A 27,853-nucleotide genomic window follows, 5' to 3' on the forward strand; every position below is an offset into this window, starting at 1 on the left:
ATAAACGCATAAACATAGCACATAAGAATCCAGTTAGGATACCATACCTGCAGTGGTGCAACGAGCATGTCACTATGTCTGCAACATATAACTGCTACATTTACCGTGATTTTAACCCATTAAAACATGTTTGCTTATGATGAGTAGCTCATGGTATAGTACCTAATTTTTCATTTCTTCACAAACGCTCGGCAGTAGCACGAGGACCTGCCAGTGCAGTTTAGATTCAACCAGCACCACTTGTTCGTTTAACTGCTTCTCAAAATTAGGTCGTTACTCACCCGTTAATTTTATGTTACGGTAATTTGAAGTAAAGCTAATTGAGGCTTACAGCTATTTGCAGAATACGCAAAGGAATGCACCAATATTTATTCACTGTTCCATGCTACACGTTCAACTCACTTGTGCAATTTACTGCTGCTTGTTTCTTGAGGAACAGAAATCACGAATCTGTTTGGCGAACTGACAGAGGCTCCTCTGCCCAAATTTTTTTAGTGAAATATGCCTTTTGGACCATATGGCTGCAGCTAGAAAGAAGCTGAAGCTTCATTCATTAGCAGTATGAGGCTTACTGAAGATATCATTATTCCCCTGTGGAGGTCAAAAATCAAGTGAATTCATTTGAGTCTTGTGGTGTCTTCTCTATGAGGCGGGTATGTGAGGTTCTCTTTTATGTACTCACGAAGCGAATAGTTCTCTTTTTGTGTAGTTGGACAACGCAGGATTGAGACATGGTGAGGCAGAAGACGTTTGAATTTTCCTCTTCGGCTGCGCTGTATAGCCTTGAGTATACCTTAGGCACTGCAATTGGCGCTTGAACTGCTTCATGGTTTCAATTTGAAATTGTGAACTGATGGGTTTCGTGAATAATGCATGCCTCACCATAACCACAGTTGGTAGATTTAGTTGCGTAAGGGCTGTGCCACGATGTCGATAAAGGCAACTGAGGGTCACTATGAAACATTTCCTCGCGTGCAATTGATAGGCTCTCGATCTTAACCACGAAACTGTTCTTTCAGGTGATTGCTGTTATGGTATTCGTGAAGTATATACATATTATTCGTGACGCGCCATCGTGTTAACAGCCATGAGCAATGCGTTTTCTGGGTGCCCATTGCGTGTTTGAAGAACGGTGAAAGTATTAGCAAACGTTTTCATGCAAAACGCGCCTAACTCTTCCTTTTACGCATTAATAAATTAGCCATATTTGACTAGAACAACTCACCATAGTAATAAGAATCATCATAAAAGATTTGCTGTGCAGTTTCCTTCTAACACGTATTTATAATATTGACATCAAATACTAATACCATGATTTTTCTTCCTTGTAAAATGCAATGTCTCTCACAGCTAAGCACTAAGAGTATCTTAAGTGTTTTGCAGAGCATCATACACAACTTCGTGTGTTGAAATTGGAGACATTCTTTTTACGCAAAGTTTACAGACAGACACTGCGCATATACGCAATGCTAAAACCAATAGACCCCTTCAATGCTATATAGCTTGCGATATCTACGCCGCAAATTTTCATGACTCGCGGTTTTGTAGAAGAAACTGCCATTCAGGCATGACAGTAAAGAGAAGCTGGCATATCCTTCAATAAGTATGGCTCTAGCCACCAATACTCCAAGCATGCACGAAGGAAACGAGCGCGCGCAGCAGCCGAGCGAGCGCCGTCCTGGCCGTGACGTCACTCATAGAGGGCGCCACTCCAACTTCTCGCCGCTAATAGTTGATTCGAGAAAAGCATTTTGGTTTTCGTGCCGGAAGTTTTTGTTAGGAAAATGAACGGTAAGCAAGGAGCGCATTCACCCACTGCTTGCTTTGGGAAAAACAGTTTTTTTAGCCAGACATAAGACTTTCTAAGAAAAGTTCAAATATGAAAAATGTGCATAAAGAGATACACTTCCCAAATTGCAAAGAAAAAAAAAACAAGTTATAAACGACCTTGTTATAAACGACCTCCTGAATCATCTGGAACAAGCACATCACTTGAAACACACTGTATATGCTGACGCTATAACTCTGTGGTGCAACACTGGATTTACAGCTCCACGAGAGTGCACTCTCCAAAAACGTATTAAGATCGTTCTCGACTACATCAAATCTATAGGGCTCTCCTGATCTCAAGAAAAGATCGAATACCTAGAAGTCTCGAATGGATGCGAACCTAAAGTCGAGCAAGACCATGCACAAATATCTTTACAGATAGCCAGTCGACCCCTTCCCCGAAAGCCACACATTCAAATTCTGGCATTTTGGCGTCAGGACGAGTGTAAGTGGAACATCTGGCAACAAAGGCTCACTGAACAAGTTCAAGAAGTCCAAACACATGTTATCCCAAATTACTTGCAGACACCGAGGTGCAGGATGACCAGTTACGCCATATTACAGAGGCACTAATACTTTCCTGCACCTTCATCAACTTCCGTACATGCAACCAACAAAGACTCGGGAAAACAAAACTAAACGCAGCTCTACATGCTTGCTACCGTACCACACTAGGGATCCCTTAATTCACATCTAACAAAAAAATTGGATGGGACCGGTATTTTTAACAACCTAGGGGAACAATGTGACATGCACAAATTCACAGTCTCCAAATGTCTGCCTTTGGAAAAAAAAATCCTTGATGATCCAGGATACCAGACACAACACCTGCCTGTCCTGCCTCCAGCAACACCTCCATGGGATGTTATTCGTGCTATAAAAGTCTTACCTATACCTTGAAAAATGGACCCCACGTACCACCATTCCAGAAGAGTAGACAGGGCAAAATGTCTGGCGTCACAGACACCTTCTGCAGACCAAACTACTACCTACTACACAGATGCTGCATTCCAAGATGGTCAAGCCAATATCCTATGATCGTGTCTGTGTCATTCGAAACCATCACATGAATGTTTTAACTCCGCTGGAAGCAGAGCTACCCTGCTACCCTACTAATAGTATACCCATAAAGACTGACAGCCAGGTTCCCTGCAGGGCCTCTCACAATTCCACCCTACCTCATTATGTCTTCGAAAACCTCAAATCTAACTTATACGTCTCATCCACAACTACAAGTGACAAGTCAATGGACACCGGGGCATTCATCAATACATAGTAATAAACTAACTTAAAATGATGTGTCACAATGCGAACCAAAATGGGAATGAACTGGCACACACCCTGACCTATGAAACTATACTAGGTCCCCCTTGTTGTGTCTGGCGGTCCTTCGGGACACAGGAGGCCGGCGCCGACTCAGACGCGCCAACCTGGCGCCCTTTCTCGCGGCCGAGAATTGTCACCTGGGACTGAGGGATTAGCAGTTGGTCTCCGGGCTACCTCATGCGTGGCTAAACGGCAGCGTCGCCCCTTGGTGCGGTCCCGTGAATTACCAGCGCCGCCCGAACCACGACGACGCTACGCCGACTGCTGCCTTTCGAGACAGCCACCACCCTACCTGGTTCCGCGAACTGACCGCTATGGAGAGGCGAATCTTGAAAGGGGCCCGTGTCTGGCAATCCCGGGGGAACGACATCAACGTTCGGTTCCCAAGGTGTCAACCGCTGCCTGTGTTCGGGGGCGACCTAACAAGATTGGAGGCGGAGCCCGGCGGGAAACGACGACACATCACGTGCGGGATATGGCCACCTGATCAAAGACTGTCATTGGCTAAAGGAACTAAAGTGTATTCCCTCGTCGAGTGAAAGAGGGAAACGGAAGGGATAAAACAGGGGACTTGAGTGTTGAGAGACGCTTGAGGCTTGACCATGTAGAGCACGCTTGACGATGTAGAGCACGCTCGACCATGGAGAACGCTCGGAGATGTAAACGCTACCACATGCAAAGATGTTAGCACGTAGACGGCTCCAATATCATGGAGCCCATCTTGTAATATACCATGTACAGTGTATATAAAACAATTTTCTAATCTCCCTGGATAACTCCTCCTCTTGGCACCTGGCACGGCACCACACATGCAACCCTTCGTGGCCGCTCGGACCATCGACATTCGCAACACCCTGTTGCCTGGCCTCATGTCTTTGCAATCAAGTCCCACCACAACCAACTTAGGGAGCAAAGAAAAGCAACCCTAAATGAGTTTCAGCTCAATCGCTGCACATTACCAGCACCCATACCTGCCCAAGTTCGGAGAAACTAAATCCCGGAGATCTTCCAACCGGAGGCGGGGGCAGGGTCAGTCAGTTACACAACCACCCCCCATCGTCGATATTTTCAAGTACTGCCAGGAGAACTTCATTACAATTTTATTTACAGATATACAAATGACCACATGAACATCAAGGTCTCACTTTTGCAAGCATTTCATTGTTGCTAATTTTGCCTTTGAAAATTCATAAAAATTTAATTCAATTCTCGGGTCTTGCATCCCACAACCACCATCTGATTATGAGGCACGCCTGAGGCACCTATACCGTGTTTTACATAAACTGATTGGTACATTATTTGTACATCAGTGATTTGCAATGCCCCACTACCATCACCAGCTGTGTCTATAACGTTGTCACAGAGCTCTCTTGACATCACAATGCAGTCAAATCTGAAAGCATTAGCGCTGGGATTGTTTCAAGCTAAAGAACTGGTCCAACAGTTACCCACTAAGGCAAAATAAAGAAAAAATTGGTGTCAGCACTCTTTTAAAAACTATATGTCTGTCACTTCTTTTCTTGTCTGGTAGAGCTTTGACCAGTGTGACATACCGGTTTGAAGTTATCAGAGCATGGCTTACATCTTATGACCCGCCGTGGTAGCTCAGTGGCTATGGTGTTGGGCTGCTGAGCACGAGGTCGCGAGATCGAATCCCGGCCATGGCGGGCGCATTTTGATGGGGGCGAAATGCGAAAACACCCGTGTACTTAGATTTAGGTGCACGTTAAAGAACCCCAGGTGGTCCAAATTTCCGGAGTCCTCCACTACGGCGTGCTTCATAATCAAATCATGGTTTTGGCACGTAAAACCCCACAATTTAATTAAATTTAATTACATCTTATGTGGCGAGTGAGTGGAGTCATCAAAATCTAATACGCATTTTTTTTTTCCTTACATCAATATGGATGAAATAACCCATTACAAGTTACCATTCACCAACACAATGAAACAAGGCCGGACAATAGTGTAAACTTCCGACAGGTGGCAGGACGTGCAGAAACCATCAATGATGATTGTCAATGTAAGTGAATTGACAAATGCGAATGTTCACATTCAGGGCCACGTTTTGCAGCATACTGGAGGTGTTTTCGCTCAACACAACACCTTCGTCACTCTTCCAACTTTTCTTGGATGAGAACGCATTTGGGGTGCATTTCACAGCACTTTGAAAGCAGATTTCAGACCCTTACACTTTATAAAGGAATGATTTGCTTGAAGGTGTATATTTGTTGCAGTGGGGATATTTGTGTTTGGTGTTTCATTGCCCAATCCCGTGGAGGACACAGCGATTAACCAGCACATCTAAGGCGGCAGTATCGGTGGCTATAAATATAAGCAGATTCATCATCAGCAGCGCAAGTTCCAATGTAAAAGGCGACTGCCATCCTTCTCTTCCACAGCCAGAGCCCTCTCCACAGCCGCCACAGAGGGAGAGAGTGGTGGGAGAAGAGAAAGGTTGTCCTTTCCAAGCGCTCCACCACAGTATCTAAAGCAGGGCTGCACAACTCAAGATCACCGAGGGCCAAAACCAACTTCTCTAGGAGCCATACAGGCTGCACTTTGTGGGGAGCGGTGCATCTCTTGCTTGCAGGAAGACAAGCATTTGTATGTTGTCATTCATTGTTGTCCTCATCAGGTACAAAACATCTGCTCACAGACAGGCGTTTTCAATGAGATACACCAGTTTCAAGGCATCGTTATCAATGTTTCTCATTATTTAAATTAATTATGGGGTTTTACATGCCAAAACCACTATCTGATTGTGAGGCATGCCGTAGTGGGGGACTCCGGATTAATTTGGACCACCTGGGGTTCTTTAACATGTACTTAAATCTAAGTACACGAGTGTTCACGCATTTCACCCCCATCGAAATGTGGCCGCCGTGGCCGGGATTTGATCCCGCGACTTCATGCTTAGCAGCCCAACACCATAGCCACTAAGCAACCATGGCGGGTCATCGATGTTTCTATATTTGTTTTCATCAAGGTACCCATAAAATCAAAGGTGGGGCTTTGCACGCCTTTTAGCTCTAGTTGATACCGCAGGTCAATACAGTATTCAATGCAGAAGTCGCAGTCTTCCAGCATCACCAAGAAAGGGCCATGAAACAGGTGGTCACTGCATCTATCTTCGAATGACATGACATACTCTTGGAATGCTACTAAAAGGTTCTCAATGGGTTTTTAAGATTCTTAATGCACATGAATGTTTATTTTTGAATTTATAAACAGCTGATGGCTAGAAAAAATTGGAGGACGCTTAAGCTTCGCCTTTAAGAGTAGAACGTGACAGCGTTATGGGGACCCGTTCCATTGCAACGCACAGCTGTAGGTCTGGTATAAATGCTGGAAAAGGGGTTTGTGTTGGAGTTTCCTCCTAACAGAATTAGGTTTTCTCGTACATTCAAATTACAATCCGACGGCAAATCCGACGCCGAATGGTAAAGTCGTACTTTACCATTTTCCTGATGGATTTCACTGTGAGAAATTCAATTTTTGTTCACCAAGACCTTGCACCACGTTGAGGGCCTGCGCGGTCGGGGTGGTTGGGGAGTATTTTCTCCGCCACCCGCATCGCACACCGACGCCGGATTTTCTGCAACACAGGGCCCTTAACCCTATCGCGTTAAAATAATAAAAGATACAGATTCTTATTTCAGTGTTCAGGTATGATATGGATAGAAAATGTTGTGGCTTTCACCATTAGAGTGGACAAGAGGTGGCTGTCTCTGCAACCTTTAACAGTATGAGTTGGGCTAGCAGCATGTCAAGAAATAGGCCCGCCAAGGCTTGATCACTTTATTACAAGCTCCTTAATATGTATATATAAAGAGCAGCATGTTAAAAAAAATTGCAATGGCCTAGCAGAAAGCCCTGGACTTCATAGGTGACAATTTTAGTAGATCCAAACAACCTTAACTGACACTAACTCCTCATGTTCCACAATGTGAACAAATATTTGTCAAGACTAAAGATTTGGGAAAACACACTAAACAAAAGCATCTGTTCACAAGCACTACCATCCGCGATCACTCAATCGAAACATATCAAAAAAAGCATGTTCGATTTAATTATGGACACTGTGCCAATAAAGCAGTCTCCAATTGGAGTTGGGTAACTTAATGAATACATTCAGTAGTAGTGCACCTTCCTTATCCACTCCCAACATGGAGTGGATAAGAGATCCTGCATTTCCACACCCTTTGTGTGTTAATGTATCTGACGCCGCCAATGGTTCATGTCATGCACTGTGTTTGGCAACAAAGTTGACATTTTTATCATCATATGGCCATGCTCTGATTGCAGTACCAGCACACCATAGAAGTCTAAACTGAGCTGGGGGATGCTAAAAATCTGCTTGAGGGCTGCATGTTGTTACGTTTGGCGCATTAGCTGGGGAGCGGATGCTGGTGTCATTGAAATGATGACAGGAACAGCATTCTAATGAGCGAAGGCGCTGCAGCAATCACAGCGGCATTCCCTCCGCTGACGGTTAGGTGCAAGGTATTGTGGGAGAAGGGAGCGCCGGGCAGCCAGGCCATGGGCGGCTCGCACATTGTAGGCAAGGCAAACAGGCGAATCTCCGGAAGCCACAGCGGCTCGCACTCCGTCTTCCCATACTGCCTTGCAGCCGCCGTTGACGGTGCACGCGCATTTCTGGAAAGGTCCAAAAGGGCTTTTCCAGAAAGAAAGGATGATTTGGGTTTCATGCCAACACATTCATCCAGTCAAGAAGTGGGTGGAGATTTTGGAGAGTGGCTTTCCTTCCGGGGAGCTTGTGTGATTGGCCTCCCCCCCTGGAACAATGTGTTTAGTGTACTTGCTTCCCCCTTTCCCCATTCATCTCAGAGGCGGTGTGTTTGGCAATGACTATAGGCCATTGGGTTCGCTGATATGACATGCCATGTTTTGCTAGCAATTGATCTAGGGAAGATGACGGCTATTTAAGAAGCCATCTTACATGCTCAGCCAGAATGTAGAAGTGCTCCCAGAATGCTGTAGCTGTGGGCTACGATGTTATCATGCACTGTGCTCTGTACTTCTGCCAGTACGAGTATGCCTTTACCTGTAAATAAGCTTACTTTATTCTCTTATGTGAATAAACCCGTTATCTGTCTCTTCAAACTCTCATCCTCACAACTCATCACCAAGCAAGCAACTCTCGCCGTGAAGGTATGGACAACAGTGCGGGCCCGCTAGCGTAGGGGTAGCATAGGCCAGCTGCCCCTTTTAGGGATGCACCGGCGGCATGAAGCGCGACCCTCTGTGTGATGCCAGACTCCCAGACCACCAAGACATAACCCTGACAATGAGGTCAGCAGGCCGCATTTTGCAGCCCTGATCTAAACCTTCAGATGACCCAAAGCTCTCACATGACAACACATGCATCTCAAAGAGCTGTAATAGTTAGTGTTCGGCGATGAACGTGCCCCACAACTGGGTTGCGTGAGAGGTTGTGTCCTTTGAATCAGCAGTGAAAGTCCAACTACCACGAAAATAGGCGAAAGAGCTAAAAAAAAAAAACCATTCACTTTAGTAGACAACTCCATAACATTCTACAAAGAAAAGCAAGAAATAAAGGCACACAGAACAGAAGCATCAATAAGCAACATTAGGTGCTTCAAACACAAGGTTCATGCGCTTGTGTTGCATGTGATGAATAATTGGCCAAGAAATGGGTACTGGTTGGAGCCATTGTTGCCCATCCAACTCTTGGCTCATACCCACTACGAGAGATTGGCCAAGAAATTGGAGAATTATTCCAAGTAATTACCACAAATATAATTTCAGGACAGCTATAGAGTAAGTGCAGTTGAAAGGTGAAATTGCATGTTAATATGAAAGAAATAGTAGTAATACTCTAAATAGGTAGCATTTGGTGGCTTAAAACACCACGTTCATGCGCTTGTGTTGTATTTGATGATAAAAAACCACAGTGCAAACAAGCTGGCACTGCGGATTTTTATGAGCCAATGCCAGCTTGGATTCCCAATGCACACAGCGCACCTATGAAATTGTCTGCTTGCATCTCGGAGAATAGATTTCACTCATGTTTAACCTTGCTCTGCAACTAACATGAAATAATAACCAAACGTTTCTGCAACACTGCTTTCATTTCTCCTAGTGGCAAACGTAGTGCAATTAACACAGAAGTGGCTGGTGTAATGCCAAATAGAAGACAGTCTTTGTTCTCATGCACAGACGCAAGCATTCTGTTACGTCCTGCATTCTACGGCGTTCCGTTGGATATCTGTGCATGCACGCCGTAGGTAAGACTTCCTCAGAGATCAGCATGGAACGCAGGAAGCAGAGTAAGACCCGAGGTAGCCAGGATGACAGCCAAGATCAGGTGAACAAAGTGGATTTATTTTATAAGAAGAAGCATAGTGTAAAATCAAGAAGTCGCGTATCTGCGTACAGATGGCAGAACGCTAAGCAGAGGGTTTACGCTTTGCTTCGCTGTGTGCTCTCACGCAGCTGCTCATTGGAAAAGCTAACACGACAGCACAGAACACTCCTACTGGCAGCCTAGGATAAAACGCTGGCGTCACTTGTTTTCAGAGCACATTCAGCTGGCCGCGAGGGTGCCTCCACTTACTTCTTTGTCGCTTAGCATACAAGTGGATTGCGCGTCGCTCGCTTTTGGTAGATGCACTTATAAAAATGCTCGCTAAGGACATCAAATGCAATGGTAAACTCGGCAGTAATGCAGTTCCACTCAACATGAAAGCTGGGGAAGTGTGGAGCAGTGATTCGCCGGTGTTTCCGTTGTGTTAATCATGTGCTTAGCTATTCTTTTCACGATGTTGGAATTAGCTTGCCTGCACTGGCGAGCAACTTCAGCTTCTCGGGCGCGCACCGCGTGATCAGCCCTGCGTCAGTGCTGTCTTTCACGAGCGAGTGCCCACTGTCACTCCAAGCGTGCTTGCTGCTCGGCATCCATGGCGGGAAAGAGTGCAAGAACGGCTGTCTTTCAGCGCGCCCTAGTGGAAACTTTTCACTTGTGAGGCTGTGGCGCCCTCTCCTGACTAGTTTCAGTACCAGCTTGGCGTTTTCGATCGAGTTTTCATTAATTTGGGTTAATGAATGCATTAATTCATGATGTTTTCCTTATTGTATATTATTTTATACTTATTTCGTTTAATTTTATCCATCTTTAGGGGAATTTTATGGGAATATTATGTCTTACAAAGACCTTGTATTGCGCGTGACACCCACTGACAAGGGACGACATCCCGGGCCCCTAAAGTGCTCCGCAAATTACTTAACATTGCATAGTGTGGTTTAAATAGCACAGTAAAATATGCAGCATGTTATTAAGTCTACAGACCGACCCCCCCCCCCCAACCCCCTATACACATATCAGATTATGCCTAGATACAAGGATGATTTAGCAGGAGGCTGCCTTCTCATTAATCAGTGTTGCACAAACTATGGGGCCACAATCACTCTGGGAGTCGCAAAAATTTATAGGAAGCTCATGAAGTACCTCAGAAACTTGATAAAAAAAGAGCAGCCAAAGAATGTCTTTAAACCAAATTCTGTCTGGTATTCTGCATCTCACGGTAGCTTGTGGTACCAGTACCAGGGACTTTTTGCCACAGTTGGCGATGTACATCAGGGCACATGCCAGCCTCAAGGTATGACACAGGCATGACAATTTGTCATTTGCAAAGAGCACAGTCAAGTACAGCCTTTCAGTGTAGTGAAGGACATTTCAAACCCAAACTTGTGCTCTAAACCCAGAATAAGCAAGCTGACTGGACAAGAGATCTATACAGGATATTGGCTACTGATAACTTCACTGTGTTAAAACAAGGATGGCATGTGGACGTACCACCAGATCAGAGTCAATCCCTACTCATAGCTTTTGATGACAGTAATACAGGATTGTATGCACTCTTGGGGAATACAGATGCAATTTGTTTTTCTCTTTTCATGAAATTCACATGGAAAGTTGGCCTGTCTGAAGACATTGACAAGAACAGGCTATAAAACGGGTCACAAAGGACAGGGTCACAGCTCAACGTCAAGCCACATAAACAGTTGTAGGCCTGTAGCATTAAAACCCTATCCAATCTTTTGAAAAACTGCACTCTAATATGCATTTTATTCATCGAAGAGACAGCCATCTGGGCTAGTATAATGTACCTATTCCTTTCACTCAACTCTATTCCTTTCTTATCATGCACTGCTTACGACCAGCCAATCCCGATGACAATGCAGGTGGAGTGCCACTCAGACATCACGAATTGCAGAAAGGAAAATAGAATTGTTACATTATCCCAGCCATATTTTGACACTTGCCTTCTTTTCACAACTTATATTCACTAAACACTATTATTATGACACAATACACAATCAAAAATGTTTATGGGATATTTACAAGGCGAAAAAAACAATGTGGATAGTAGCATGCACTAGCCCATAGTATTACTTCTGTCAACAGTTTTGCAGGACAAGGTGATGAACGGCGCTATGAGAATATTACTGCCAAAAATAATTTTAGTAGTTTTCTGTATTACTTTTTAAGCACAGGTGTTGAAACACTTCTGGAATTGTAGGAGATAAGGCAGGATTTTCTATTTTTGATGGGTCCCATGGTGACAGGATTTATGAATCAATGTCACCAACGTGTGCCACCAGCCAAGCAGCAATATAACACCCCATAAATAAAATTGTGTTGAAAAGAGGAGCACCAGGTATAACCGGTGGCATTTCATGGTGTAGAATTCATACTTGTCACTCGCTAGTCCCGGGAACTGAGGCAAAGCAGCAGCGGCCTTTTTCAGCATCCAGATGACATCAGTATGCTTAAAGCTCTAAGTTAGCCAGATTGTTTGTACATCACAGACCAAAGTTGCACCACATAAATGTTTCTTGCTCCTTACTTCAATCTTTGCACTGAGCACCAGGCTCTCGGAAACTGAGCCCTTTATTAGAAAATGCATTAGTATGAACGAGTGCAGCGCCTACTTGAGTGCATATGGTATGACTTTTCAAATTGTGATTTTTAGGCTGTATTTGGCCCCGTACAACCGTAGAAGCAGTGCTTGGAGATATTCAAGCAGCCTATTCCACACTAATTAAAGAATAAACAATTGTGCTCAACTCTTCCTTCCTTACACTCTTTCTTTTTCGTAGTAACTAAGCCCCAAAAAAAACAATCATTTGTATGCATTGCTCAGCCTTTTGTCAGTTCTAGAAATACATCCCACATTTTCTCAGAAGTAGCCTACACCCTTATTTTCCGTAACTCTGTTACAAGACAGAAGTGATCGAAAGAAAGAATCTGTACATAAATTTAAGCCCCGCCTTGGTTTTGGATGGGTGCTGCTGGCATTCATCATGATGAATTTTTTTTTTTTTAATGTGGAATCCCACACAGACTCAACCCAGAGAGCAACATGGTACAAGATTGAGAAAATGTAAAGAGTAGCATCTCTACCAGTGTCACGCAGGACTTTATATTAACTAAAAATGTAATAAGTGACTTTGAAACAAACGTGGATGACAAGCAGCAATCTAACCCTGGATAAAGATGATTCGTTATTTTTCTTCATGCAACCCCTTGTCTGCAAAATTTTAGTTTCTCAAAAACAATACATTACTTACTCCTCAGACTTGTTCTGAGGAATAAGTAATTATTATAGTAATAATTACATTATTATTAAATAATAACTTATTATTCCGCTGTACTGCATGACCAGAATAACACTCAAAAATTGGGTTGAAGCAATGCCCGACTCTTTTTGGCAGTGCACAGATGCTTTCAAGAAGGTATCAATGTTGGAGTATCATGCACTTAAAAGTAACTCTAACTCATAAAAATGCTAGACAAAGAAAGCTGATGTTAGTATAAATATTTCATGTCCATAACACAGAAACAGAACAAAACCAGGACTATGACCTGAAGTAATGCAAATTGCAGTGTTTTGAAAGGTGGTTATAATATTTCAGCTGCTTTCTGTATGATCTGAAAGGATTAAGCATAAAACATGGCACAATGCAACATGCATGTGTCGCTTGCAAAAAGCTGAAGCATCCTTTAGGACATTATAGGTACGTTCGATTTGCCTGCTACATCTGAACCAGTTCACGAGCTGCTGCACCCTGCCATTCGTTTCAGCGGTGCAGCAATGGTGCCCACTGAACCACGCCGTTCACTTCAAAAGGTGCAGAAAAGTCTAGGGCTGGTTCATAACTTTGCTGCACCCACTCCACTGTCGGTGCTGACTTGGTGCAGGCAACACCGTGGTGCAGGCGTAAAGGTGTGCAGCAGCAGTGCCGCAGACGATGCAGCATAGGAGTGCGGGCGCCGTTAAAAACCCGCTTGCGCAGACGTCTGATGTGTCTACGCAAGTGTGTTGTGTATTTACGACCCAGAAGCCGATCATACCTGCAGTGCAGGACCTCTCAAACTTGCGCATTTCGTGCAAATTACTCGGACATAACATAACGCCTGCACCGCGTCTGCACCTTGGCATTCGTTTTGAGTGTTGCGCTGTGCCTGCACAGCAGAAATCGAGCTGCACAATTTCTAAACTTCTCGTGAACCGCCGTGACCTGGTTCACAGTGGTGCAAGCGAATCGAACGGACCTTATATCCTCGCAGATCCCACATTCTGCAGCAACAAAACCTCTCAACAGGGCATTTCAGTTTAATAAGAATCCTTGTAGTTTGATTTTATGCTTTATTATAAAGCACACTGTGTCCAGAGAAGCACAGGTAGGGACAGACAGGTGAACTTAAGTTTGAGGGACTTTAGTTTACGTACATATGAGCTAACCCCAGAGGAAACAAGTTAATTTCCTGAATTTCTGCAACACCTTACAAAAAAAAAAAAAAGCTCACAGCTGTCCTGACTGTTACAAACTTTGCGCAAAATTTTGCACACCAGGTTACTTACGTTAAACAACAGTAAATCAAGGCTGCTGAACGTAGATTTAAAATCAAAATTTATCTGACTGTCTGTAATAGTTATTTTTTTTGTAATATATAACACACCCCCCACCCCACCCAATAGTGGTTACTACAAATATTCTAACTAAACCTGTAAAATTAATTTCACCAAATGTGTTATGTCATAGTGCAAACATTAATAAGCCCTACATGACATAACTCAAATAGGAATAAAATATTGAAAGCTCATCACACAGAGGGAGGCAGCTGAAAACGAAATCTGTAAAGCAGCATTCTTGCCAATACCAAATTTTCCATCATTTTCTACTACAAACAGCCAACCTTCCTTCACTTTACAAACTTACCAAACGGCTAGCATGGTTAAAAACAGGGGAGAAAGGAGACCTGCAACCCTTTGCTGCAGCAGCTCCAAATTCAATAAACGCAGCAGCTCACAATTGCTACTTTTCACATACTGAACATCACCTTGGATGTATCACACTCCACAATATACATTGCAAAAACACCACGAAAGCTTTATTGCTACGCACAAGGGCCGCCAGTTTTATATGCACAAAACCGAGAGAAGAGAATCATGGAATATGAATGACTGAGAAGCATACATACGCTTGCTAACTTGCACTGTCAGAGATCTTGAGCACTTGAAAAAAAAAAAATTCAACAACCAAAAACATGAAAACATGTTTTTGACTGTTATTGGTGCTTAACCGAAACAAAATCCGAAGTGTTCTGCAATTTGCTCACAAACAACCGCAAGAAAACCAATGCGACTGGTAAGAGCACACAAACACTAGGTGAGTTGCCAGCGATCAGGCAGGAGAGCCAGGGAGTGCAGCGTTCCACCTGACGGAGGCGCCTTCGGCGACCCGTGGTTCGAATGCCACTTCGGGAATGACATGTCACAGGTGACAGGCCACGCGCAACTCGGGCGCGCGTGAAGCCACGAGGCCCCACGGGGGGCGACGGCAACGCGGCTCAATAGACTGTGTGGTCGCCGTTACATAAGGCGGTCGAACGCAAGCGAGACCACATACCTGAACGGACGGAGCTCCTGGACGGGCAGCCAGCATCTGCGGAGCCAACCGCACAGGGCTGCCGATGACGACCCGGGGCGCCAGCGTCTTCTGGCCGACGACGCCTGGCGCTCCGGGCCGGCCAGGGTTCACGTTGACGATCTGCACACCAGGCGGTAGGATGCTCGGACTGGACACAACCTGCGTGACAACGCTAACGGGCTGTGGACCGGCTTTTGACGCCTGAATGACGCCCGCAGCAGGTGACGAACAGCGCAGAAACTCTTGGCCAACCGAGGCAGCCGGCGGCTCCTGCTTGATGAGGATCTGCGGCTTGAATGCGGCCTTCGGATCCTTCGGGTCTACGACGATGCGCGGTTTGGCCGGTTGGCTGATGATGAGAGGCGTCTGCTGCGAAGCAACGTTCGCCAGATTGTGAATGGCACTGAGTCCAGGAGTTGTGGCGGGCGTATGCGGGCTGGAACGGATAGCGGTGCTTCCGTTCGGGACACCCTGTATTTTCACATTTCCCCGTTGTTGGATAACAGCGTTATTGACGGCAGCCAGATTAGCCGCGTTAAAGTGGCCCTGTGGTGAATACACAATCTTTATGTCCGAGTTGCTGATCGGGCGCACAAGCGATGTGTTCAGCAAAGCCTGCTGCGTCGTGCCAGTAACTTGGTTTATGTAGCCACTAGCTGGGAGAGCGCCAGGCAAAGTCACCATCACAGTGTTCGTAGAACTGGCAGGAGAAGAAGCGCAACTACTAACGCCAACAATGTGAGACGTGGTCGCGATCGTCTTTCCAAAGCTCGACACCACGATGCTTGGGCATGAATTTGCAAGCGCTGCAGCCACACCGTGTTTTTGTCCGTCGTGCTGCAGGCGCTGGAGACCGTCCGAAACTGGCACACTATTGACGTGATTCGTGGTTGCTGAACTGACGCTGAGTTCTTGATTTGGAGCATGAATCCCAGAAGATGAGAGTTGTGACTCTAAAGACCCTACTAATTCGCTTACTACTGACTCGTCCACATCTGTGGTTAGCATTTCCTCTAGAGACTTGGCTGACGCCATTTTCGAGTTACAACTGAAAAATAAAGTACGCATGCGTGTCCCCGCCGGCAAGGAATTGTGGGTAGTAACGCGCTTATACCAGTATCAAGCATTCTCTGTTACGGCAAAATATTTTTCACAACGCTCTGAAACAAACATTATATCAAAAATTCAATTGTAATTATATTCGTTTCTCAATTTTTATTATTTTATTTTTGTTAAAGTTAAAACGGTTGACATTTACCAACTCCACTTGGTTGAGCTGAATAGAAGTATTAGGACGATGCTATTTTGCATACTGTTTTCGATGGTGGCGCCTCCCCGGCCGGTTGCGTAAAAACGGGTTCAGGACCGCCATTTCCTCATCCCATGATTAGACCCCGATTGTGTACGTTAGGCTGCGGTAATCTATTGTGATCGTGCTGGCAGCACATTATTTGTTCCACAGTTCACAATGAGTACCGGTATACCGTATTTGGGCAGCAAAATAAGCCTAATATCAAAGTCAGAGATTCGGTATGAAGGCATTCTGTACACAATTGATACCAAAGAGTCAACCGTCGCTTTGGCTAAAGGTCAGTATCAACGTCCTGCCCAAGTGTTTTAAACGTTTTAGTCTTTACCAGCATTTATGTGTAATACACATTTCGTTTGCTGTGGTCGTTGCTTTCAAACGTTAAGAATTGTCACGTGCCTGCCGTTTTCAGGAGACCAAGCATAAGTGCAAGCAGTAGAAGTTGCCGCCGTTATGTGGGTTCAATGTTTTAGACTCTTGAGTGGTTGCGAATGTAGCACTGAGTAGAATTTTGTGCCTGGAAACGTGTAGCTGTCGTCTGCATGTTGAACGTTTTAAAGAAAACTGTGAACTATGCAGGTTTCAGTCTCTCCTGCGTTGTCATTTTTAGGCTTACGACTTCAGTACGTTATCAGAGTGAAACTGCCAATTTGCATCTGTGCGAAACATGCTACGCAAGTGCCCGTGTGCGCATATTAAAGTACGGCATTGCAGAACACACATTTTAGTCAGTTTGCACGCAATTTTGCAGTACTTGCCAAAAAACCATCCTTCAGCGTCTCACCGCCGCCACCCCTTCCCCCCTTTGTTGTGAATGACAACGCGTTCCGTTATCGCTTCTGTATATTGCATTACGTGACATTGCGTTCAATGCATCACCTACAAAAATGTTTTAATTAGGCCCTCCTTGATATTTTCTTTCTCTCATACCGCATATGTAAGAAACTCGTCCAACTGGCATGAACTTGCCGCCGTCACTTTGAATTGCGTAATGTGTTGTTCGCTGCGCGTGCACGTGCTACGTGCTTGTCTTGTGGCTTGTCTTGCGGTTCGCATTCTCACCCCCTATAGGACACTGTCAGCTGTTTCACTAGCTGAAAGCACGCGGCCGTATCCCTGCTTAGCTTACTTTCGGACTTTGAATTCTGCCCTGGTGGCTGTGGGGTGTCATGAGGCTACTTTAGCTATGCGCGTCTTGCCGTTCGAAATGAGTCGCGTAGAGGCTTGTGGCACGGAGGAATTTGCAACAATTTGTTCTCGTACTCGCCTCGTAGCATCAGCCACTTTGCGGTAGAGCTTTTTATCAGGCCTGAGATGGTCAGCTCATTGCGCATGCAAGTGTAATTGTAGTAATGCAGCAGGTTTTGATAGTGCTGCGAAGGTGTGTTGATTTTCGTCATGTTTGTAGAAAAATGTAAGCCGAAAATGGCCTAAATTTGTCATGCTGTAAAATCTTAAACTGCTCAAGCGCTGCAGTTACTACTTGCAATCCTATGCATAGGGCATAAATTTTTAGTGCGTTCCTACTTGAAAGTTAGATTTAACATGCTTTAAAATAGCACTGAGAAACCAATACTGGTTTCTCAGTGCTATTTTTAAACTTTCACTTTCAAGTAGGAAGGCACTAAAATTTGCTTGCTTTAAAATAGCACTGTCAATCCATACTGGTTTCTCAGTGTTGCTAATGCCATTGCTACACATTTTCTGAAAACTAAGACGGTAAACGTTTCACTGTCATGTAGGCAGCAAGTTTGAGTGGGAGCTGTTTCGCACAGCGAACCAATAGTTCTAGAAATAGGCAATACAACTAACTTTGCCATAATTAAGGTGTAGCATCAACAGCACTGTACATGCGTGAGCTTGTGCACTGAATGCTGCTCTGCTTGGGATGCTCTTGGACACATGTCGAATAGCATCCATGATTTGAGTTTTTGCATTCAGCTTAACCAGGTTGTGAGATGCACAGGTCTATTGTGCATAACTAGCCTATCCTGCCCTGTTGTTCTGCAGATATGTTTGTATCCTTGTATGTTCACTTCATTTGTTGTGAGGAAATGGGTTGTCGGCAAAGGGTTTAATCTCGTTGCAGTCTGCAGTCTCGTTGCAGTCTCGTTGCAGTCTATAACATGTATTGCCTCCAGAGGCGGTTCTTCCACCTTTAGAGACAGTACAGATACATATTTTGTGCATGTTCTAATCATGCAACTTGATTTAGATTAGTAACCTTAAGCCATTTCCTTTATTCTTGCTTCGTCCAAGACGTCGTGTCAAACATTTCATTCATATTATGAACGAAACTAGGTATATTGCAAGCCTGAAGTTCCGTCCATCTTGGGGTCGGGGTGCCACTCCGTTGTTTGTCGACCAGTACTTTATACTATTGCACCCTTTCTGTGTAGTGCGGTCCTTTGGCACAGAAGATCGCCCAACTGATCGCCCAGTTGCACCTAGAGATGAAGTTTACGAGTACATCATCTTCAGGGCCCATGACATCAAAGATCTCCGAGTGTCTGAGCCTCCTAAACCGCAGTCAACTCTGCCTGGAGGCCTGACCAATGATCCTGCCATTGTTCAAGTAAGTGCCTGTGTTGGTTATATATGGCCTGGTATGCAACTTTGGTGACATAAAATGTCGCTGTATGTCCTGGTTTCGACCTAGTGTTGGCCTAGATTCCACTGTAGACGCTGCATTTTATGCATAGTTTAAGAGGAAGCTTTCTAAATGCATGGTGCAGTGAAATGATTTTCCTCACCATCCAAAACACTGATTTTGATGAGGTTTGTTACATTTAAAAGGTTAAAAATATAGTTACTGTAGCAACATTTGTTTCGACCATCAATTTTTTACAAATGTTACCAAGTACAAAAGTACCAAGTTTACAGCACTGACTTTGAAATAAAGATAAGACTTCTGCAAATTTGCTGCGAAACCCCTGTGAGTGTTGAGTTTCGCGTTATCTATAAGCTTATTTATATCGACTATTTCTGCTTTAGATGCTCTAACAGATGCAGATTACGCAATGTGTTTTGGTCAAAAGTTCAGGATTTGTAAACCTTACTTTTTAACTTTACAATTTTCTGCAATTTTTGTAAGACACGAGGTCCAAAACAAAATTCTGCTTTTTAGAGTTTCTCATAGGCAACAAATTTCATTCAAGCTGGTCCCGCATTTGCTGCGATTTTTACTCATTTGAATAGGGAAATCTGATGTTGGCCCCGAGCTAAAGCTGCCTCTTTGTTGAAAGCATGGCACTCATGGTGGCTGATACTGAGCTGGAATTCAAGATGTTAGAGCTCACTAACACATGACCAGTGGCACCTTTAACAAAGTCCAATTACTTCTGGAAGCTGGATTTTGTAGTGACCTTTTCCTTCATCACTGGCTTGGACACTAATGCCCTATAATCATCCCCAAGGTGTACCGTTGGGTGAAACGGGTAGTAAAAACATCTGTAGACAATGGAATGGGTCATGAAGTTGTGAGTATAAGTAGTGATAGGCTGGCAGCAGTCGCAGATATTTGTCCATTTTTGTCTCGAACCACACAATTTGCATTGTCATGCTAGCATAGTGGCCCGAGTTAATTCTGTGCCTGTTGGGACCTTGTACATTAAACCCTAGTACCCCCTTCGTAGTAGATCTTGTTTAGAAAATGCAGGCATTTATATTCGCATACTTGGACCATGTCCCACAACCAAGTAACATTTTGCTATGTCCATCCAACACTAGCAGCATAGGCAGAGAGATCTAGTGGGACCAACAGTCGAGCACAGGTGCATGTTATTGGAATGTTCATCGCCACTTCTCGTTCACACACTCGTGTGTAAGGTGCATGCAGTGTGCAGTGATATCGTGAGTAATGCACTTGCTATGTATGGCTGTATTTTATGTGAATTACACAAATTGGTACTGAAATTCTAGTGGTAGATTGTTTTCGTCACGTAAAAGTAGACAAGGCCCACATGTGCTTGCAAGTTGCTGGTGCTATACCGAACATCTTAAAATTGGGCACAAGATGCTAGCGTAACCCCTTCAGGTGCTCTATCCACATTTCTGGGCACAACTTGTACTTGCAATTTTTGTAAAACACGAAATGTGAAATGGGGGCCAATAAAAAGCAGCGTACATTGAGCATCGGGTGAAATGAAACCCCCCCCCCTGCATGCTTAAGGTGCCTCCATTTCACTTCCAGTGTGCTCTATACTGCTACATTTGACACATTAGCTTAAGTTACTGGCATGTTTGATGGGGTGTGACGCGTTCCAGCAGAGGCTTGTAAATTTTTTTTTCCTCTTAATGCTTGCAGTCAATAAATTGTGCTTTTACTTCAAGCCGATGATTAGATTTTTAATGCAGAAATTGGAGCAATACTGACTGCTCAAAATATAATTCCTCTAATGAATCGCTTCTCGGAAAATGCACTAAGCACCACCCTACCTCCATGTCTTTCTCGCAGTACTGTCGATTGCCTTGGCATAAATTATGTAAATTGGACGGCAGTCCACAATTTCGCACCTGAAGAGGTTCATGGTATGGCATATGAAAGCACTAGTTTTCTAACAAATTACCATACATACTGCAATGTGCTAAACTAAAGCGCATTTGTACTTGCAAAAGATGTCAACTTGACTGCTTGATTTAATCTTCCAGCTCCTCTTATTAGCGGCGTTTACATGAATGCGACAAGTGTATTGTATCAACTTGAGATACGACCACATATGTAAACTCATGTAAATGACGTATCTCATCTAATGCACCAAACAGGGGTAGATTGAAGTGGAGTTATTCTGATACAATACAGTATGTTGTTGGAAAATTAACGTCGCGTAAATATGTCCACATGCACCTGAGGAACGCGACAGCAACATCGGGCTCATTCAAAGTACGAGTGCTCACTCTCAAACATGACACTAGGTGACGGTTTGCTGAAACAATGCTCATTCATGTGAACGGTGACATGTGTATATGCTATAAATTAATACGATGTGCTTCTACCGTTTCCATGTAAACGCGGCTATTGAAGCTTTGGTCTTTAGTTACTGTGGAAGCAGAATTACCTTGTCTGGTTTTCAAGTAGTCCTTGTATCTGGCTGTAGTCCTCGTAGAAGTGGGTATGGCTACAGGGAGTATACATGCAGGTGGGGTTCAGTCATTAACGGGAACACAAGATTGTTTTGCATTCAGTCAGGCACTAGCTGCTTGCCAGCAGAAAATTGCTACTCTGTAAGGGGGAAAATTGCTTCTACTCGGACACAACTTCAGCCAGCCTGCCATGTTTTACACTGAGTTTCCTTTCTCATGAAGAGGTTCTCCTACTCTTCCCACGCCAACATTGAGTGGCCATTAGTATGACAAAAGGAATTTTAACTGGCAAGCGGCTGTGCAGCACATACCTAGCCACACATGTTCCTGCTAATAGTAGACTGCTTCTACATAAGGCAAAGGGACACTAAAGGCAAATATTAAGTCAATGTGTGAACTGTTAAAATACCATTCCAAAAACGTCGCAGTGGTTGTTTCGTGCGAAGAAATAGCTCAATTCAAATCGCCCGCTCTCTGCCAGGAAGTTCTGCATTGTTGCATACCCCATCACTGCCCTTTACTGCCGTCTGGGAGTAAACTTGCACCTTGACAGCCCGCACAGAAGCTTTCAGCGCAAAACGCATAAATGCAGCCAGGAACTGAGCCAAGACAGTGGAAAGCGGAAGGGAAAGCGTGTGCCACATCGTAAACATTATCTTCGACCCTCGTCACAATAGGCCTCATTAGCCACCCCGACTATGACACATTGGCTCGCGATGCTGGGCTTGGTTTCAACCATTTAAGCTGCAAAGAGCGTAACATGCTGCTGAGGGCTGACGTTGCCAGTGTGCGATTCTCTGCTACTTCCAGTTTATGCTTGCTACATAATTGCGAAACTACTGAAACTTGATAGCATGTGTGGCACAGTAAATTGAGACCTTTTGCTTGCCCTCATCAATGTCAAGTCTAATGTCGGTTTATTGAGTCTAAAAGTAGATGAGTCTAATTTTCTTCCTTATAATGCAATGCAATGATTATTTTATTCTCGGTGGTTAAGTATTAATGATGGAATAATGAGTTTGTCATTGGGGCTAGTACTTGAATGTCCAAGGTAGACTCAAGTTGTGTCCTGAATTTACCTCAATTTCTCGATAACTAGATCTCCGTTCACTGTAATATTGACACCTTAGACATTCTTGAGCATCACTTCAGCTTGATTTAACATTTGCCCTTTAGTGTCCCTTTACTTCTGTTCTGCTGTAGGTAAAATGAGTTATTTGCCAGAATTACCTTGTTACGCTTCGGTCTGCAACAAGGCTTTTGTGTTTAGGCACTCGGTCAATTCATCAATGATGCAAGGTAGACTCAAGTTGTGTCCTGAATTTACCTCAATTTCTCGATAACTAGATCTCCGTTCACTGTAATATTGACACCTTAGACATTCTTGAGCATCACTTCAGCTTGATTTAACATTTGCCCTTTAGTGTCCCTTTACTTCTGTTCTGCTGTAGGTAAAATGTGAGTTATTTGCCAGAATTACCTTGTTACGCTTCGGTCTGCAACAAGGCTTTTGTGTTTAGGCACTCGGTCAATTCATCAATGATGCAGCTGGGGCCTAAATGTGTACTATTAAATGACTGGTCTGCGAAGCCCAGGGCACGAAATCTCATCCCGGACACGGCAACCGCATTTCAATGTGGGCGAAATGCAAAAATGGCCTTATATCATGCATTGGGTGCACATTAAAAAGCCCCAGGTGGTCAAGAGTCCCTCACTACAGCGTGCCTCATAATCGTATTGTCAGGGGTGGAACTCCTGCGCCAAACACGGAAAATTGACCAAAATTGTGCCAGAACGGCTTCGGCGTGTGTACTCCGGCAATGGCCGTGCACAGCGAGCGGATTCGGTCTCCGAAAAGGCGCCTCCCGGACAGTTTCTCGTAATTTTCGCGCTTATTCACTGGCCTTTTCCGGCACTTCCGGTAAGTGGCCGGTGCGCGCTGTCGCACCCGGCTGTTGTTGCTGCTGCTGGGATGGCCAGGGCGATTGCTTTTGGTGTATTGGAATACAGTTGAGTGGTCCGATCGGCGCGGCAGCGGGCGAATTGACCTTCGTACTGTCTCATGCGAGCTAAGCGGCGAAAACACGGCGCACGCAAAGCCATGAGCACTCGCACTCTGTCCCCATCGCAGATCACTTTCAAGATGGAGCCCGCACGGCCACGCCAGCAGCAGCCAGACTAGAACTTCCCCCCCTCCTTCCCCTTCATCGGTGCCTTGCGCGCAATGGAATACAGCGTGCTTACCCGCTGTCACTCGCACATAACATCGTTGCCGCGTGCCTATGCTTATCGCCCCTGGGCTTTATACGGAACGTCACGCTGACGGCAACGGCGACTGAAGAAATCCTCCTGGAGTGTCCACTTAATTTATATCGCAATAGAAACGGATTGGAATAGTTAAGTTATAACCAGCCCAGGGTTGATTGTGGCTCTGGGTCTGCGGTGACATATGGGGACCCTGAAATTATGTTAGCGCGCCGATGGAACCGCACAATGTGAGCAACATTTTCTGCTATCATCAAGAGCATCGGGTGTGGGAATATATAGTTCGATCGTAGTGCCACCCGTCTTTTCAGCTTTACAACTAGGAACTCAACTCTTCCACTCCAATATTCTAGTACGATATAGCTACAAAGCACGCTTCAACTCCGGGCTTCATTTTGGTTTATTCTGTTTGAGATTAGCCTGTTCCAAACTGCATCAAAGTGAGTATCCGCTTCATATTGCGGCAAAATAAAATTTTGTCTGCTCCAAACAGCTCCAAGATGCAATTTTACTTGCTCCAAAATGACTTTGGGCACTCCCACCCCTGTATTGTGGTTATGGCACGTAAAACCCCAGAATTTTTTTATTATTATAGACAGCCCTGTCATGAAGGCAATCGTAACTTAGCTGGTGAGCCTAGAGGAAGGCAAGAAATCTTGCCATTTGCATCTCGCTCGTAGGCCCTCGCAACTGTTCTGGAAACTCTCAAATTACTGTAGAACATAAACAGCCTCATCACTTCCTTTGTGATGCAGCATAATACTTGCATCACAGAGCGCTCCTCCTGACATGGGCTGAAATTGAATGGCTCTTCATCCTATTTATTTGCGGATGTCTTCCATGATACTCAATGCTTGTAACTTAGTCCCTCGCATTGAATCAAAATGCAACCGCTTGCCGCAACTGCTATTGTGACCTTGGATCTGTTGGCTTCAAACGAGCTGCAAGGAAACATCCTTCCTACGACCACAACTCCAGTTCTACAACTACAGCGTTTCTGTTGTAAACGTAACTGTACAAATTTTCACCTTTCTTTTACTGTGTGCTTGTGTTGCTCCATGTGCATTATGCTTGTATTGCTACAAGCATTATGCATTCCCTTCTTTGTAATTTTCGTAATCTTGCCTGTGCTAATTCATGATTTTCTTGCTGTTAGTGGCAGAGCTGCAAGTGGTTGGATTGATTCTGCGCCTAGTTAATCAATCCATCTCATTATCACTCTTTATGCAGCATTCAGCTACTCCAGTTGGCACTGGAGCCAGCTTTTCTGCACCGACATACAACCAAGCACCTGCATCATATGGCCCAGTGGGAACCCTACCGTCGTATTCTATGGCTTCTCAGTATACTTCACAGCCTTCACAGCAGCCACCACCAAGTCTCGGTGGATCCCAACAATCGGGTGAGACCACTTGGTCGTTGACAATTGGCACATTGGGCATGCCACACTTGTATAACTAATTTTGGTCAAGGAATTGAATTTGGCACTAGAATCTTCATTAGTAACAGCTGACCTGGAGGCTAGCAGCTGGCAGTGCAAGGCCACATATTTTAGTTGAGGACCTGAAGCATTTGTCCACTTCATCAAAGTACTTTTCCGATTGGCCAAGCTGTAGGCCACTTAGGGTGGAGGTTCATCTTCCATAGAGTAGTGTGCTCCCGTTTCATCAGTATTGCATTCTCGTTTTCATTTAGGTTCTCAGTCTGGCAGTACAACTCCTGCACAGCGGAAGAGCCCCACGATGGATGCTGGAGTTCAGGTTTCCGGTCCTCCCGGTGAGAAACGACAATCCCCACGTGGGAGTTCTCAGCGAAGCCATGGTCAGCAGGGTTCTGCAGGGCCAAGCAGGCAGCATGGACAGATGCAGCACCAGCAAGCCTTGCCACCACAGTCTCGACAAGTGGGCATTCAGCAGCAGCGAGGCCGTAGGGGAGGAGTTGCTGGTGGTTCATCTGGAGCAGCAGGTGCACGTCCTCGCCAGGGGACGTTCCGCACTGCAAAGCCAAAGGAGCCATTGAAGTTTGACCGTGAATATGACTTTGAGCAAGCCAATGCAGAGTTTCAGGAACTTGAGAACAAGCTGGCACAGACAAAGATCAGTGAGTATATCTGTTGGATATTTTTGCGCTCTATAGAGAATGGTAATCCATGAGGAAATAATTATTTTGGGTAGGATATACAGCACAAGTACTGTATTACCAGTAAATACTTTAGCATTTGCAAGTACAGTAGAACCACCCCTCTGTTCCCGGGTGCTGCATTTTCCCGGCTCTTACATCGTTTTCGGCCGGTCCCGGCACAGCTCCCATAGAACCCAATGCATTGATAACCCCGCTGTTGCGTCACAACTGGGACCGTTCCCGCATCATACGTTGCGAACTGCCAGCCCAGCGGGCATTTTGACTTCATGTCGCTTGGCTTGGTGGCTTGACGATGGCATTGGCCGCCCAAAGTGCCAGGGGCGACACTTATGACGTATTTTCGGTTTCCGCCAACAAAAGTATGGCCCTCGAAATCCGTATTTGCTATCTAAAGATCGTGTCTATGACGTGTTATGGCACCAAAAATTGGTTTTGGCTCATGTTCCATGTAAAGTCCAAGGGCGATAACGCCGTATGGTGTATTTCCGAGGGGAGCAGACGACCGTGTCTAAATCTCGTGCACACAAGAAAGCAGGGAGGAAGCGCGCATTCTTCCGTTGCGCTCGAGGCACCGGAGAGGGGAGAGATAGCGGATGGCGTAATACGCTAAAAATAAACGTACCATCCGGAAAAACGTACCATCCGAATCCAGTAAAAATTGAACCTGAAAAGCCCATATTGAGGTGCAAGGGCAGAAAACATTTATTTCTTGCAAAACAGTCAGTCGAATCTCGTTAATTCGAACTGACACTGTGGTCCCGTCAAAGTTATGTATTCCAATGGGCGAGAACGCGAAAGCATTTGCGACTGTTAATGCGAACATAACCGCGCACCGAAAATGCTCTCGGCAGCACGCCAAACCACGTGGCGGCATTGCTCCGACACCGCCATAAAGCAAAAGCTTAGGAGAGACCCCTCAATGCCGTGCGGAGAAATACAAAAGAGAAAAAAATACCGTGGTGAAAATTTCACTCTCTCAAATGGCAAGGTCGCCGTTTCTGAATCGCGCCGGAACACGCGTGTACAGAGGGGTCCACTGTTAAAGGGAACACCGGAGCGCGAGGAATCTGCTGGGCGCCACCACCGGCTGGTGGCTGCAACAAGTTTCGAGCATGCGCATTGAGCAAAGCACTGTGGGTGGTGCTCTTTGTCGTCTGCTACCGTCTGCTGCCGCGCTTCGGATAGTAGCGAAGCAAGCCGTGATGCCTTTTTAATGTTGAGCGGTGAGTGCATGGTCGCACACTGATAGCCAGCAAAGCTGCAAGAAAATTAGACGTGGCAAAGTATTAACACGCAGGTATTTTCGCCGTTTCAACTTGCAAGACAAACATAATTTTTTTTACGGACGTCTCTTTGTGGCACAGCTATATAAGAGAATACTCTGTTTGTAGTGGCCATCTCATTTGTGCTACTGCATACTCGAGCCCTGCAGTGCGTAGGCTGCACAAAGAATCCACAAGCGCCTTGAACGAGCATATTAATTTATAAAGAGCTATCAGACGAGTTATAGTTGAATCATGGGAATCGACGTGCACAGTAAACATTTTTTGAAGCAGGCAAATCTTTACGAAACGAGACGGTGAAGAAAAAACGGCACGGTCACTGTTGCTGATGTTCTAGGTCATTTATCTGATTATACGTCAATTCAGTCACTTTGCTTCCAGCTGGAAGGAATGTGGCTGCGTTCAAATGCGAATTACGCAAGCTGCTGGCTTCGCGACGATCTAAAGCGTGGCAGCTGATGGTAGCAGACGACGAAAGAGAGCGCTCGCTGCGCCTGTGCGACACTCGTTGCGGCCGTCGACGGGCGGTGGTATGGAGCAGACGCCACGCGCTCCGGTAGACCCCTCTGTACATGCCGACGTCTCGGCTGGTGCAGAAGGAAGCAACGCGGAGGCCCAGTCCGGCCACCGAAAC

At 45.1% G+C, this 27,853-nt stretch overlaps 2 protein-coding genes across 5 annotated transcripts in view; one reads left to right on the forward strand and one right to left on the reverse strand.

Moving 5' to 3' along the window:
* The window catches only part of LOC119431670 (transcription initiation factor TFIID subunit 4-like), a 99,498-nt gene extending 83,277 nt beyond the window's left edge, over positions 1-16,221 (reverse strand). For 3 of the 4 annotated variants that reach the window (XM_037699169.2, XM_037699157.2, XM_037699152.2), the window contains exon 1: positions 15,118-16,202. In XM_037699169.2, coding sequence (XP_037555097.2) covers positions 15,118-16,173 — 1,056 coding nt within the window. In that variant the 5' untranslated portion in view covers positions 16,174-16,202. Of the gene's footprint in view, positions 1-15,117 lie in introns of all 4 variants that reach the window. The other variant, XM_037699164.2, reaches the window with a different exon arrangement.
* A 249-nt stretch (positions 16,222-16,470) lies between these two features.
* Positions 16,471-25,962, forward strand: LOC119449013 (protein LSM14 homolog A-B-like). The gene is made up of 4 exons (XM_037712240.2): positions 16,471-16,727; positions 18,847-19,022; positions 25,025-25,196; positions 25,490-25,962. Exons 1-4 carry the CDS (start codon positions 16,607-16,609, stop codon positions 25,945-25,947), a joined length of 927 nt encoding a protein of 308 aa, XP_037568168.1. The 5' UTR covers positions 16,471-16,606; the 3' UTR covers positions 25,948-25,962.
* The last annotated feature ends 1,891 nt before the right edge of the window (positions 25,963-27,853 follow it).

Source organism: Dermacentor silvarum, chromosome 1 (assembly GCF_013339745.2).
Source record: "Dermacentor silvarum isolate Dsil-2018 chromosome 1, BIME_Dsil_1.4, whole genome shotgun sequence".
NCBI classification, from domain to species: domain Eukaryota; kingdom Metazoa; phylum Arthropoda; class Arachnida; order Ixodida; family Ixodidae; genus Dermacentor; species Dermacentor silvarum.

Coding starts and splice junctions, on each gene's coding strand:
- LOC119449013 (XM_037712240.2), top strand. CDS start 16,607: ATGAGTACCGGTATACCGTATTTGGGCAGCAAAATAAGCCTAATATCA. Junction 16,728..18,846: donor AACCGTCGCTTTGGCTAAAG/GTCAGTATCAAC, acceptor CTTTCTGTGTAG/TGCGGTCCTTTGGCACAGAA. Junction 19,023..25,024: donor ATGATCCTGCCATTGTTCAA/GTAAGTGCCTGT, acceptor CTCTTTATGCAG/CATTCAGCTACTCCAGTTGG.